Raw genomic sequence first — 15,852 nt, forward strand, 5'->3', positions numbered from 1 at the left:
ATATATATATTAAATACAGATTTTTTTAATACAAAAACGAAAATACCGAGATGTATACCGTATATCGCAAATTGGCCAAAAAATACAGATATGAATTTTTGCCCATATCGCCCAGCCCTACTCTGTTGCATAGGTACATTCATTCTGTCAGTGTAAACTGGCCTTTCGTTCCTCCTGTCACTGTTAACATCCTTATATACACACTCCATATTGTATTTAATTAAATTTACACTAAACGAAGAATTCCTCCTACCATATTGGAGAGAAAACAAGTAGCACATTGATCTGCCAGTATTGGTTCCTTTATGCGGAGAACTCTGCTCATGTTTTTGCAAAGTTATGCATGTAATAGTACATAGGTTTTGCTATTGTGCTGTTTGAATCGTTGTAAAAGTTCACAATGTTGTTGCAAATTAAATGTTGACACTAACATTAAATAAATACTATTCATCATGATTATTAATAACTCAAACCCCTTTGCGTTATTAATAAACAGTGTGTCTCTCCTCAACCTTTGATCTCACAAACATCAGCCATGTTTGTAGTTCTTTTTATTTGTGTTTGTAGTTCTGAACTGAATCCTCCTCCAAAGCACAATGGGTTACGGCCAATATTAGCCATTAGAGTGTACACAAATCCAGTCCTTAGAAATCTGCAAGAAATAGTAGACCACCTGGGGACTTTTGGCATACTTTTTTCAAAATGCTTCACTGTATTCATCAGTAGCTGTTTCCATCAACCTGTTTTATGTGCATTTTGAAGTATTGCCTCAGAAACGAGATGGAAACACCAAATTTCATTTTTTTTAAATCCCTTAAGTCGCAAAAGTTTTTCCGCTCGCTTGAGATGGTTTTTGACTTGTGCGAAAAAGAGATAATGCGAATAATGGGAAATGGAAACACATTTGCTGAATAAATTCCTCCATGCGCAGCAAAAAAGTCATGTGACTTTGCACGATGCGACGGGATAACTTGACCTAACCAGCGGACCGATCTCGTTGCACAGCATCTGAAATGTTGTTCTGGTTGTTCTGCAAAGCCTGAGCCAAAGTATTTCTGTATACTTGCCTCCCAGAACTGTCTTACACGACTGCATTCCCAAACAGCAGGCATCCACTTCGGAAAGCAATGACCACATTTATTGTATTTCTTCTGCTCACAAGTAATTTATTATATATGAAAATTATTATCTTCAGTGGCTGTCAGTTTATCAGGAAGTGATGATTTTATTCTCTTTGACTTGTTGGATGGAAACAGTGCTTTATTCTCAAATATTAAAATTTTGCGTATTAGTAAAATTTGCTCAAAAACTCTGATTCATTCAAGAATGAAAAAAAAGTAACTGTCTTCATTACTGAGTCGCTGAATCATTCTACCGATTCATTCAAACACACTGATTGATTCAGTAATGAAACGTGTCTTCAGAATCATTGAATCATTCGTTTAACCAATTTGTTAAAGGGGTGCTATTATGCTTTTTCACTTTTTGAACTTTAGTTAGTCTGTAATGTTGCTGTTTGAGCATAAAAAAGATCTGCAAAGTTACAAAGCTCAAAGTCCAATTCAAAAGGAAATATTTTATTTAACCGAAATCACTTTTCAAAAACTACAACGAACGACTCGTTTGGACTACAACGCATATTTTCCGGGATTTGTGATATCACAAATATCGACGAATGGGACAAGACCTGGTTGAGCTGCACTAGAGAAGGCAACGAGTGTTATCACTATGTCAGAGACATGCTAGCTTTCCCAAGGAAGACGAACTTATCATCCGGGTTTAAATAGCGCTCAAATTGATTTGATTTTGACGCAATATTTACACTAAAGCTCGCAGGCAGCTATGGTAAGGGGCGTGACACCAGGCGCCGACGAGTGGTGCCAATCACAACACACACTGGCCCAGCTAACCAATCACAACACACACTGGCCCAGCTAACCAATCACAACACAAACTGGCCCAGCTAACCAATCACAGCACACACTGGCCCAGCTAACCAATCACAACACAAACTGGCCCAGCTAACCAATCACAGCACACACTGGCCCAGCTAACCAATCACAACACAAACTGGCCCAGCTAACCAATCACAGCACACACTGGCCCAGCTAACCAATCACAACACAAACTGGCCCAGCTAACCAATCACAGCACACACTGGCCCAGCTAACCAATCACAACACACACTGGCCCAGCTAACCAATCACAACACACACTGGCCCAAGACTTTGAAAAAGAGCATAATAGGACCCCTTTAAAAAATTGCTCAATAATTCAGGAACAAAACAAGTGACTGTCTTTGAGACACTCAATATTCTAATAGGTATTAATGAAAATGTAAAGCTTAACATTTTATATGCATATAAACCTGGTCACTTTTAATTGCATGTTTTCTTAGTAAATGTGATTGACTTTTTGTATGTGTGTTACAGGGTGCCACCATAAAGAAGGATGAACACACTGGAGCAATCATAGTGGCGCGCATCATGAGGGGCGGGGCAGCAGACAGAAGTGGTGAGTGCTGATGCACCTCTTCTCTCTATACACAAATGCACTCTTAACAGCACCCAGATGTTTAGTTTGTTTACTCAAAGCCTGAGATGGTTTATTACACTGAATAAACTGCTAAAGTGCTGTATGTGGTCTCTTAACTTCTCTTTTTGTCCACTCCTCTTTGTTGTGTCCAGGGCTGATACATGTCGGAGATGAGCTGAAAGAGGTCAACGGTATCCCTGTAGATGACAAAAATCCTGAGGAAATAATTTGCATCCTGGTATGTGCATGTGTCTGTGGAAAGTCAACATGAAACAGCATGTTTAACTTTTGTAGTATAACAGAATGCTGTGAAAAGGGGATTTTGTCCAAAGGGAAATGTTTGGACTGTTAATGTATGAAACATTATAGGCTGTGAAGTTAATGTTGAAGTTGGTTAATATATCCCCCCTGGCTATTTTAGCAGAAATAAAAAGTTAAAAAATGTTTAGAACTAGTGGAAGTTAATCTTTCATAATATAGTATTATCTATACGTAATATAGAATTAAATGAATAATGTTCACTGGTGCATTCATTTTGTCTTTTTATATGCTTAAAAGGTTGTTGATATGTTGTCTTTTTTTTTTACTCTGTTTATAGTCCCAGTCGCAAGGTGCCATAACGTTCAAAGTTGTCCCAGGCATCAAAGAGGAGGCACAAAGCAAAGAGCCCAAGGTACAATTCATTCTCACTATTGCCGATCAGACATGAACAGTTTAGGAGAAAGAGTTGGCCTATATGGGATGTTCTATTCAGACAGTGGGGGAGTTTTCCCCTGTACGAGTACCACGGGCTGCTGGTTTGATGGATAAGCTTTTGTTCCCATTCATCTTCAACACAAATGGTTTGCACTAAACCTCTCAGCTCCCCGTCCAGCTTACAAACATTCTCTGTCAATCTGTTCCTAAACCAAGTGAGCTGTCTCACAGCCTGCTGTCTACATGAAACCTCAATTATGACTGATTTGAAATGCTGTACACAGCAACACTCACTCGCATTGCACAAATAGCACTCTTCACGTGAAGCCTGCAAGAAACTCGAGTCAGAACTGTTAACTCCTGATTAATTCCAATAGAATTAAGAACATGTTGCTAAGCTAAAGATATGATGCAATTAAAGACAAAACATAGATCGCATGCACAATATTACGTAAAATTAAAAAGTTTTGGTGGTAATTATCTACAGTATACTTTTTAGCAAAGTTTTGTGATGCATTCTGAGATTGCTTTATCCTTGAAGAATAAATGAAATGCTGACTGAAATTTCAGTCAAAACAACATAGATGTAAATTAACATAATTGTGCCTAAAATGTTCCCTAGGCTGAAAAGTTGTAAAACCAAAAGTGCACGATAAATAAAGTTATTGTCTCCCAAAAGAAAGAATTGACTCTGAACAGCCTAACCGAGTCGTCAGTTTTCAAATCCCACTTCTGTGACTGCTACATGTCACGGGGGAATATGTTCTACATTGGCCGGCCGCGAACAACTTGACCCGACAGTTGTAAAACCAAAAGTGCACGATAAATAAAGTTATTGTCTCCCAAAAGAAAGAATTGACTCTGAACAGCCTAAACGAGTCGTCAGTAATTCGAATCCCACTTCACATTTGCACATTTGGTAACATATTTGCATAATCCTTGCCTATGTTCTACGTTGGCTGGCCGCGAACAACTTAACCCCCGCCCTCAAACACTGTGATTTGTTTGCAATGGGCATATCATTTCCAACACACGCTGTACACGGTAGACCAATCACAACAGACTGGGCCATCTGACCAATTAGAGCAGAGCAGGCTCACAGAAAGGAGGGGTTTAGAGAGACTGAATTTTACAACTTCTTCGAATTAATCGTTTGAGAATCGTTGGAAAATGATTTGATATTAAAGGCATATTTTGAGAAAAGGAAAGAGATTTTGACCGTGCATGCATGTAAACCTATTGAAGGAGACTCCTAAAACAATATTAGGAACTTTATAAATGGCATAATTGGGGCACTTTAATATTTTTGGAATACCATCATACGTTTTTTTCTTTGAATGAAAGCTCAAAAGAATAGCATGCATTTTTAATACATAGAAACCTTTTTTAACATTATAAATGTCTTAACTGTCAATTTTTATATATATTTTTAATGCATCCTTGCTAAATATAAGTGAATACATTGTTTTAAAAACAAAAATCTTGACCACAATCTTTTGAGTGTTATGTTATAAGTGAGGACTGTACCATTTCTTTGCAAATCTGTTATATTCCTTTTGCTGTGCTGTAATGGTTTAAATATGTTTCAGTTTTGAATTCAGTCTGCAGTACACCCGCATGCGTGTGTTATCCAATGACCGTAGTTTACTGTTTTCCGCACGTGTAATGAATATGTTGAAGTGCTGCTAATTGGCTGCACATGTGTAAGAGGGATAAAAAAATGGAGTGCAAGACCGAGATGAAGCATTCCCTCAGGATGTATTGGTGTGTTTGTGGGGAACGTTGTCCTCTGTAACATCATGTTTCTGTATGGCACAGGCAGCTCTCTAAATCAACACAAGCCACTCTGCGCTTTGGGAACTTTGCTGTCTCCGTTTGCTCTCAATAACCCTTTACCTTCTTATTTGTCTTTTTTGCTTATTTGATATGTCTACACAATCACTCTAATCCTTTAAACACCTCATGATGTCCTTTGTTAGAGAAACGCTAATGACAATCATACAGAATTTCCAATTGTTGCATTGTAGTGCGTATGTGTGGAAAGTAAGCCTGTCTGCTACCCAAAATACACCTTTATTTGGTCATGGTTTAGTGAGAGGGATGGAGCAGATGTGATTTGAATCTCATCCTTCTCTAATTTCATTTTAATCCATTTAATGTTGTTCATTTTAAAGCTGTTTCTCTCTCTCTTGCTCTTCAGATGTTTGTAAAGACGCTTTTTGACTACAGTCCAGCTGAGGATAAGGCGATCCCTTGCAAGGAGGCAGGCTTGGCATTCAGAAAGGGAGATATCCTGCAGGTTATGAGCCAGGACGATGCCACCTGGTGGCAGGCCAAACTGGAGGGTGATGGCAACCCGCACGCAGGACTCATCCCATCCAAACATTTTCAGGAGAGGTTAGCCAATGCTTTTCTCTCTTCCCTGCTCCTTTCCTCCCACTATCACCAGTTTTAAATTCAACAGTACTCCATGACTCAATCATCCTGTCCGCCCTCTGTCCAGCCCCCTCATATATCATATTTTCCTGTCATGCATGCATCTCTCTGTCTCTCGATCATTCCAGACTTCTTCCACTCCATTACAACCTGACTTTCACTCCCTACCATGAAAGGAATGACTTTTCTTTGAGTGAGTGAGTTTTTTTGTCTGTCTTGTCATTTTTTTCCCTTTTTGTGCAAGAGGGCTCGGCCAAAATACTTTGGATTTCCGTGACTGTCTGGGCTGGAATGAGTAATGACAGACAATGATAGCACTGGTTCACATCCACTTTGGACGTCCACACTCGGAAAATTGCACATCAGTGGCGTTCTTCGTAAAGTGGACTCTGACGTGCATGAACATGTGTGCTGCCTTAGGAAATGGTTTCTTTGCTCTGTTTCTCTTGAAAAAAGTAACTTTCAATTGTAAAACATATTTTTTAACCTGTCAAATGTACAGTAGCAAGTGCTGTTTCTGGCTGACCATTCTTTCTCTCGCTCACACACATACTCACTCACTCACTAATGGATACTTAGGCAGGTAGCTCTGCATTGTAGTTAAGTGTTTAGTAATCCCCATACGGTCGTAAAATCTGATGGTTTTATTGCATGTCTCTGTGGCTGTGCTCACAGAAGCAGAATAGGCTTGTCAGTCTGGTTTAGAGTGTTAAATTTCTAATTATCAAAATACTTTTACACATTTTGGTTATAAACAAAAGTGACAAATGTATTAGATGGCCAGACTGACACCCTTACATTTTCAGCACACATTGCCGTCGGTTGATTCAAATCTGTTGGATGAAATTGCTTCTCACTCGTATCAGTTAGTAAATACATTTGTCAATCCCAAACACTGACTTTGTGAATGTAGACTATTTATTTGCCTCTCTAGCTCCTTATCTTTCTCCCTCACTTTTTTCAGGAGGTTTGCAGTCTGGAGACCCATGACCGTCACGACTCTTCAGAGAACCCCCAGCAAAAGATTTTGTAAGGACCACACTCATGCAATCATGCAGCAACTAACCACTGAAATGCACACATACACAGCAGGGCTCAACAATAATTATTTTTTTCCTGCTAGTCCAGTCAGGCTATTAGTTGTGGCCTTACTATGAAATAATTATTGATTTTTATTATTAACCGTGTTTTTTTTTCTTTATTTATATTTAATATTTTTTATATTTCTTATTTCTTAGTATTTCTTATTTAAATATAAGTTTTTATTTTCATTCACAAAAGTGAATTTTTTACAAAAATGATTTTTAACAAGCTGTAGCTTACAGATACAGATATAATGTAACATTCATAAACATTTTGCTGGAAAATGATAGCATATGATGCAAAACATTACTGATCGGTTTGTTTTCAGCCTTTTTACTGGTACTTTCAAGACTGTCACAAATATTTTTTTTATTTTTTTAATTTTGACAAAATCTCACCCATGTTGGCAGCTAGATAACAACATTATCTTGGTGACAGATCATCATAATGCAAAAATGGTGTTGATTTATTTACAGAGATACAGAAACAGTGGTTCTCAACCAGAGGTCCGGGGCCCACCGGGGGCTTCAGCAAACTTTCAGAGAGACTTTAGAGAAGGATGACTAAAAAACATTTAAATTCATAATTTTTTGTTAGTATTTAAAACAAAAAAAAGAAGTCTAATGTAAATGTAAAAAAAAACTACAACTATGTAAGCATTTACCGTATTTTTCCCTCCCTCAATTACTATTGTTCTTATTGAAGAACATGCAGTTCTTAAAATTTCTGTAAGCACAAAGTGAATCATGGTTAATTCATTTGATATATCAGTACTCTCGGTTTCTGTTCATTAAAAAGTTGAAAATTAGCAGCTTTGTCATAATTCCGGTAGAAATTCCGGAAATATCATAGCCTATTTGGGTGGAGGGGGGTCTTTGAATGTTATGTTGGGCAGCGTGGGGCCACTGGTGTAAACATTTTTGTTCAAGGTCACTGAATGTAAACATTTTCAGTGGTAATGAAAAAAAACCTTCTCGCTGACCTCAGGCCAGCAAACTACCTTATTGTTGAGCCCTGTACATACTCATCCTTTTGTTCCTGGAATACAGCAGAAATTATTTTTAAACTGTTGTACGCAAGAGGCCCGTGTATTGCAGATGCTGTGATGTTACTATTTGAGTAGAGCAATGGCTAGAAAAAAAGATGAAGAAGAATAGAAGGAACAGCAACCGGAAAAGATTGTATGAGAGGTAGGGAAGGTTGGGAAGTGCAGGGTGAAGTGAACACGGTCAGGGAGCCCAGACTCCCCTGATTGGTGCCAGGCAGATATGTGCACACGTGTATTCATGTACATGTGCATTAATGCACGCCTGGACATAAGCTTCCTCTCCTGGTTTCCATTAATGTCTGTTGTCTGATTATTGTATGCTTGTGTGCGTGTATTTGTACACAACAGCTCTAATCTCTCCCACTGGCTGACAGCAGGGGTCTTTACGGAGCTGTGCTGGGTTACACATGGGCACACTTAAAACTCACCACGAGACAGATGCACAGCAACACTCTCGACATGTTGCCTTCATCTATACAGCCACACACACACTTGATTGAATAATACAGCCACTCTGGATTCTTTTCCCCCATGCCACATGTTTGGCCTCCCACCTCTTCCATTTTTCTCCATCACTCTATCAGCTACTTAAAACAATGAGAAGGAAAAGGGGACCCAGGGGTCGTGAAACTGCCGTCGTCTTTGCAGACTCTTTACATTTCACATAACAAATAAGCATAAGTAAAATTAAAGTGCTGCTTTTATTCAGCTTTTCAAGTGTAGAATTTTTCGGAATCACATCACATATGGGAATTTGTCAGAAAAACTTAAAGCTCCATGTATGACTTGACCAGAAACAGACCAGATACAGTACCAATCCAAATGTGTTCCCACACAGGTATAGATGCTTATATGTGTGTTTGGAAGAAAGAAAGTTGTTTGTTTGAAACTGCATGAGCGTGTGCTTTAAGAGTAAGACCATCTGTCTACAGGCCTGCAGTGAAGTTGAGGTAAGGGGCTTTCTTTGGATGACTGAACACACGCTAGTGCTTTGCACCGCAGATATGCGCACTCAAAGCCTTACTTATCAGAACGGCATGATTAGCTGTGGCTAGCTAGCTAGTTGAGGCTGTATGTCATATCCATTACAAACTGCACACCCCTGGGCAGGTACAGAAAGTAAAACTTTCAGGGTTTCCACAGTCAGAGAAAATTTTTAAATCATTTACAAATCATGGTTTTCAAGCATGGAAATTAATCTTAAAAATCATGGATTTTTCCAGTACGTTGACTTTCACAGTTGTTCATAGTTCAAAAATATTTCATTCGCAAAAGTATTTTTTTAGAGATTAAATGAATTAATTTAAGTCATTATCCAGTAGATGCTCATAAATGACTTTAAAAAAAGGGGTTAAAAGGGCTGGGAACACAGTAATTTATACTGTAGTTGAATTGGTGTACATATAGGTTGGTCTGGTGTAGGTTAATGTTAAGGGATGGTAACTAGAAGGTTGCTGGTTCAGTCCTCACAAGGAACGAGCACCGTCATTCCCCTAAACAAGGTACTTAAAGTTGGCTTGAAATGTAAATTCACTCTTCTTGTTGCTTAAATTAATCTTTATGATCCTATTGTGAACAATTCATCCATGTATAGGTTTCTTTTTTTTCTTCTTAATCAAAATGTAATAAGTCAGTTTTCCAGTGAGGCAGACTTTGTTATAATAGACTGCAAGCTTGCGTTCCGATCTGCATCCATCCAGTCAACAACCGATAGAACCAAATCTATATTTTTTTTCTTGCTTGATAATCCCTTTTACACAGAAGTGTAAAATCTGCAATCTTCCAGTTACCATCCCTGAAAATTATTAATATGTTTTCTATAGACTAGTCAGTTAATGTCTGTTTGTATTGTTTACAAGTGGATTCCTCTTAATACATCTTGTCTCATCGTCATCTCTTACAATTAACTTTTCTTTCTTCATCTTGCGTCTTCATGAGGAAAAAAAAGTGTCTTCTGGTTACACTAGCTGCATTTACATGCAACCTAATATTAGTTAACCCTAATGTCTTGAGGACCACTGATCACAGGCTTCTTGTTGTTATTGTAGTGTTGACATTGCACGTGGAACCAGGGCCGTTTCTAGGCATAGGCGAGCTAGGCAGTCACCTAGGGCGCCACCAGCTGAAGGGGCGCCAATGAGCGCGCGTACTGGCACTTTTAGCAGGGTTGTGATAAAGAGTGGGATGGTCACCCTGAAATATGACTGCCGCCCCCACTGGATCCCCCAACATTATTGGGCTAGAGTACTGTAAATCTGACGATGGCTGTATGCCACTAGATCAGAGTGCTGTCAATTGCTGCCTGATTGTTGTATGCAAAGTTTGCATTTGGAGCGCTCAACAACGCCATTAGATCAGTGGGCTCTGTCAGTGCTTTGGCAAGGTAACACTTTTTTTTGCCATGCAATAAAGCTGAGTTCAAAGGCCAATTTAAAATATTGGTACAGTAAATAAAGTGCACAAAATCAGTATTTTGTTTAGGCAGTATTTGTGGCACTTTTGTGGCACATTTGTCCAAATATTTGTAGCAGATTTGTCCAAAAGGTGATTTCGCCTAGGGCGTCAAATTGGCTAGAAACGGCCCTGCGTGGAACCATTTTCTTTGGAATATATGTAATGCCTATGTTAACTGATATATTTACATTGAATAGGGTGCATATAAACAGTACATTTGGAATCTACAGTGGGATTGATGTAAATCTGTGTATGTAAACATAGTGAGTCGGTAGCTCTATCCTGCCTGTTCACATGCTCTGGTTCATGCCCTTTGTTTGTTTGACCAGATATACTTTCATACTTTCAGATATACGTTCTGTCATCATTGTAGATATGGAAACAACTTGCACCCCTTTAATGTACACTCACCATCCCCACTTATTTGAATTAATCATCTGTTCTAGATTCATTTATAAACTGTTGTAGGCAAAAGGCATCTAATAATCAATCTTGTTTCCATATTTGCGCTGTCCAATTTATATCTGTGGTTGCAATTTTTAATTTTTTTTGGTACTCTGTGACCAATTACCATTTTTAAAAAATGGATCTTGGGACACGTTTTACTGTTCTTTATGATTTAAAGTTCTTTTCTGTTTCAGTTTCTCTGAAAAACACTGTCAGTAATTATGAGAGACATGACAGTTATCCATTTTCACCTGTAAATCATACCCATTTACTTAGCATATTTTTTCTTATCCTAAGCTTAGTGGCCTCGCTTCTTGTCCCAGACCTTAAACATGCCCTTATATCTGCTTTTAATTTTTTTTTTCTTTTTTAATTCATTTTGTCTTTTTTGTCCTTTGGGTCACACCGACAAGCAGGCAGATGCTTAAGGATTCACTTGACTGATAGCACACAAAAGATTTTACTGCCCTCCATCCTCCTCTTCATGGTATTGCTTTTTTGGCAGGACTGTGTGAATGTGTATGGCAGGCCGTGTAGATGCTGCCCTTTGCTCGTATGTGTTTTGATTTAAGCTTGTTTAGTAGAATTGAGACCACATGAACTGGAGGAAGCTTTTAAAGTGACTCCAAATGTTCTCATGTCTTCAGGCCTGCACGTGCACACTCAAAAGCACACTTTCTCTGCTGTTATGAACTATGTTAATTGTTCGGTAGTTACAGTTACCTATGAGGTAAGCAATGGTTTACCACTTAGTAGCATACTAAAGACTTTTCATAGAAAACAAACATGGAATTTTACATTAGTTTGACATTTAAAGGGATAGTTCTCCCAAAATTGAAAACTGTGATCATTTCCTCACCCTCATGTTGTTCCAAACCTGCATGACTCACTTTTTTTTGTGAAAAAGAATACTTTTTGTAGAACATTGGGGTTAAAACCTCATTGGACCCCACTGTCTTTCATTAAAACAGTAGACAAAGTAAAACAGGTTTGGAAAGACATTTTTGGTTGAACTGTCCCTATAAATTTTAAAGTGTATTTCAAACATCGTGTTTGTAATGTGTACTTCCAGTCACGACTGTATCTTTCCTTTTTATTTTTTCCTTCATAAGATGATGAGACAGGTTAGTTTCTTCTTCCTCCATTCTTTTGTTCTCCTCATCCCTCTTGATCTGTTTTTAATCTTTTTATGTTTATTATATTCCTTTCTTTGCTTTCCCAGTGGAGGACATTGAAGGTACACCTTTCAGACTAACTCTGATTCACCTATTAGATGTCATAGCCATTAGATCATTGGCTGGGGACCCCTGTATGTGGTAACAGAGTACCAAACAATGAAGATACGGTTTATTAGCATTCATTGGACCACAACTACCTAATGGAGCATAGCAGAGTGTGTAAAGGGGCCAAGAGTTCACTAAACTGTATCTCTCTAATACACAAAGACACACAGGCACACAATACATCACTGTTTGCCTTTCCAACTACGCCTTACACTTTAAATGATATTTGTATTATGAGTGCTCAGATGAATCCCATCCATTTTAGTCTTTCTTTATGATAGACCATGTGAACGCGAATGTTTCCCCCAGTATTTCATAGTCTTATTGTTGTGTAAGATGCAAAAGATGCTTTGAATAACTTTTTTTATCCCATCTAAAAGACATGTATTGAATACTTTGTGTTGTGTCTAATAGAAAAAAGAAATCTGAAGTTTATGGCCCACATGGAAAGTTGTGAATGTTGAATGAGAACGCTGCCAGTAGATCTGTCCACCTGGCTTAGCTGTAGAGGATCAGCTGATGAAGAAATATGATAGTTGTGTTTGAATGTAAAATACACAACTGTTCAAAAGTTTGGGTTCGGTTATGTTTTGGAAAAAGTGTCTTATGCTCACCAAAGCTGCGTTTGTTTGATCAAAAATTAATTAATTAAAATTAATTACAATTTAAAATAACTGTTTTCTATCTGAATGTATTTTAAAATGTCATTTATTCCTGTGATGACAAAGCTGAATTTTCAGCAGCCATTATTCCAGTCTTCAGTGTCACATGATAGTTCAGAAATAATTCTGAAATGCTGATTTCTAACATTTCTGGTTATCAGTTCTGAAAACAGTTGTGCTGCTTAATATTTTTGTGGAAACCACACACACAGGAAAAAAGAGACGAAAGCTGTCACTGGGGCGGTACTTTTTCAAAAGGTACACCTTTGTAGTTTGTACCTCATTTACCCCTAAAAGGTACATATTTGTACCTAAAGGCTGCACATTAGTACCTTAATGGTACATGTTAGTACATTTTGAAAGGGTACCACCCCAGTGACAGATTTTGTACCTTTTTTTTTCTGAGAGTGCATGGTGCGTTTTTCCCAGGATTCTTTGATGAATAGAAAGTTTGAAAGAACTGTATTTATCTAAAATAGGGTTTTTGTTTAACAGTGTAAAAGTCTTTAATGTCACTTTCAATCAATGTAAAGCATCCTTGCTGAATAAATATTCATTTATTTAAAATAAAATATTCTTACTGACGCCAAACCTTTGAACGGTACTGTGATCGCTGTCATTTTTATTTACATACCTATAAGCTGAATTGACAATCTTTTGTTTTGTTCATCTTTCAGTCTGTAGTAGTGTTCCTAACTTCTCTCTAATATAAATCTATCCTGATTCCTTCTGCCTTTCATAATTTGAAGAGGACACTGAGTTTGCCTCCTATTTAAGTGGACTCCATATTGGTGAGCTTTTTTTGATTATGCTTGATTATGTGTTTGTCCTCTGTCCCATATCATTCTTCACTTCTGTCTGATTCATATTATTGATGAATCCCGTTATTATTGAGTGTGTTATTGATTATTGAGTTTATCCCGTTCTGAGTCATTCTCTCATAACAGTTTCATGTGCTGTTAGCTCTCAATCTCCTCCCTCTCTCCTTCTCTGTGTCTGCAGACAATAATCTTTTTTGACATGTGGCTGCACGCTGTTGCACGTCCTATAGTATCATTGTCTAGCTTCCTTCTGGCTTTACATATCTCTTCATTTATAAGTGGTAGCAGTCTGCGTTTTCAGTCTCTTTTTTTTTCTGCAGTTGTTGTCACAGTCATTACCATGTGCTTTGTACGTTTTATCTAAGATTGACTTTGTTATTGTTAGTAGTGATTCCTGAGTGTTGTTCAGTCTAACTGAAATATCTGATATCAGTGATATATAAGTAATCGTTTTTTTTTTCTTTTTCCCAGTCCTGTAGTAAAAAAAAAAAAAACAGCCAAATGTGCACTCGTTTCTCAAACAGAGGTCCTGAGCAGCTGAACTTTCTGATTTTTCTGTGTGTTGGCAGTGTTTTTAGTTTAAATAGCTCTTTGTGAATGTTAAACATATTGCAGTTAAAGGCACTGGTTCATTTCCAGGCTTTCTGGTGGAGGTCCGGCGGACTCTTGATGTGGTGTGTGTTGGACATTGGGCTGTTTGAAGCCCAGCACTCAGTCAGGCCTTAGTCTGGTTTCCATCTCTAGCATCAGTCTGTGGAAAATGAGTGTGGCGTAGCGTTCTCATTATCTGTCACCACACACACTCATGTACTCTGTATGCCCGTCTGGGGCAGCTCTGTTCAGTGGCCACAGAAAGTAGTGTTTCCGTGGATCCTTAAGTATTAAATATCTCAAATAGTACAAAAATCGTTTATCATTTGCTTCGGTTTCAGTTCACAGCAATTTCCCCTCAGTGTTCTGTGATCACTCCATTCTATTTCCACTCCAGGTTTTCCATTTCACCAATTGTTTTTTTTATTTTTTTTTTTTATTCCTCCATTTCAATGAATCTGTCAGTATAATGTGAAGGTAAATGTTGTTTATTTGTATAGATACTTTGTTGTTCAAAAGTTTTTTTTTTCAATGTCTTTCAAAGAAGTCTCTTATGCTCACCAAGGCTGCATTTATTTGGACAAAAATACAGTAATATTGTGAAATATTATGGCAATTTAAAATTACAGTTGTCTATTTTAATATATTGTAAAGTGTCATTTATTCCTGTTCAAAGCTGAATTTTCAGCAACCATTACTTCAGTCTGCAGTGTTATGTTTCATTTCATTTCATTTAGTCATTTTGCAGACGCTTTTATCCAAAGCGACTTACAATTGGGGAATACATAAAGCGAAAATTCTTAAAGAGGCAAACAGACACAGGAAGTGCTTATAATACCAAGTTTTAGGCATTGTTCAAATAAGTACAAGCTAGAAAGGGAAGGAATAAATGGAGAAAGACAGAGTTTTTTATTTTTATTTATTTAGGATGAAGTCAAGTAGCGTCGAAAGAGATGAGTTTTCAGCTGTCACTTGAAAATTGTCAGGGATTCAGCATTCCGGATAGGGGTGGGAAGATCATTCAACCAGCCAGGAACGGTGAACGAGAATGTTCTGGAAAGTGATTTTGAGCCTCTCTGTTATGGTACCACGAGGCGTCGCTCACTAGCGGATCTCAGACTTCTGGAGGGGATGTAGATTCGTAGTAGTGAGTGGAAGTAGGTGGGTGCTGAGCCTGTAGCTGTTCTATATGCAAGCATCAATGTCTTGAACTTGATGCGAGCCTCAACCGGTAGACAGTGCAAGGAGATAAGAGAGGGGTAACATGGGCTCTTTTGGGCTCATTGAAGACCAGTCGTACCGCTGCATTCTGAATCATTTGTAGAGGTTTGATTGTGCTTGATGGAAGTCCAGCCAGAAGAGCATTGCAGTAGTCCAGCCTAGAAATGACAAGGGCCTGGACAAGAAGTTGATGTGCTTTGGATACCGCCCCTCCCCAGGCCACACTGAAAGACCTACCAGTGAGATATGATTCAAACCAGCGAAGTGGGATCCCTGTGATGCCCAGTGAAGAGAGGGCAGACAGGAGGATCTGATGATTGACAGTGTCAAAAGCAGCAGATAGATCCAGCAGAATAAGAACTGATGATTTGGAATCAGCTTTTGCAATCCGCAAGGCTTCCGTGACTGACAGTAGCGCAGTCTCAGTTGAATGGCCACTCCTGAAACCTGACTGGTTAGCGTCCAGTTTGTTTGTTCTGTGAAAGAAACAATGATACCTGATTGAAAACAACTCGTTCGAGGGTTTTCGCTATGAATGGAAGGAGAGAGACAGGTCTGTAGCTATCTGTAAGTGA

General features: G+C 38.3%; 1 protein-coding gene across 4 annotated transcripts in view; it reads left to right on the forward strand.

The window, feature by feature from the left end:
• The window catches only part of LOC107665879 (MAGUK p55 subfamily member 7-like), a 147,129-nt gene that overhangs the window by 105,339 nt on the left and 25,938 nt on the right, over nucleotides 1-15,852 (forward strand). For all 4 annotated transcript variants that reach the window (XM_016456939.1, XM_016456938.1, XM_016456942.1 and 1 more), the window contains 5 exons: nucleotides 2,433-2,514; nucleotides 2,688-2,773; nucleotides 3,134-3,208; nucleotides 5,432-5,628; nucleotides 6,632-6,696. In XM_016456939.1, the coding sequence (XP_016312425.1) occupies nucleotides 2,433-2,514; nucleotides 2,688-2,773; nucleotides 3,134-3,208; nucleotides 5,432-5,628; nucleotides 6,632-6,696 (505 nt within the window). The remainder of the gene's footprint in view (nucleotides 1-2,432; nucleotides 2,515-2,687; nucleotides 2,774-3,133; nucleotides 3,209-5,431; nucleotides 5,629-6,631; nucleotides 6,697-15,852) is intronic.

Source organism: Sinocyclocheilus anshuiensis, unplaced genomic scaffold (assembly GCF_001515605.1).
Source record: "Sinocyclocheilus anshuiensis isolate Anshui unplaced genomic scaffold, SAMN03320099.WGS_v1.1 scaffold647, whole genome shotgun sequence".
In the NCBI taxonomy this organism is placed as follows: Eukaryota; Metazoa; Chordata; class Actinopteri; order Cypriniformes; family Cyprinidae; genus Sinocyclocheilus; species Sinocyclocheilus anshuiensis.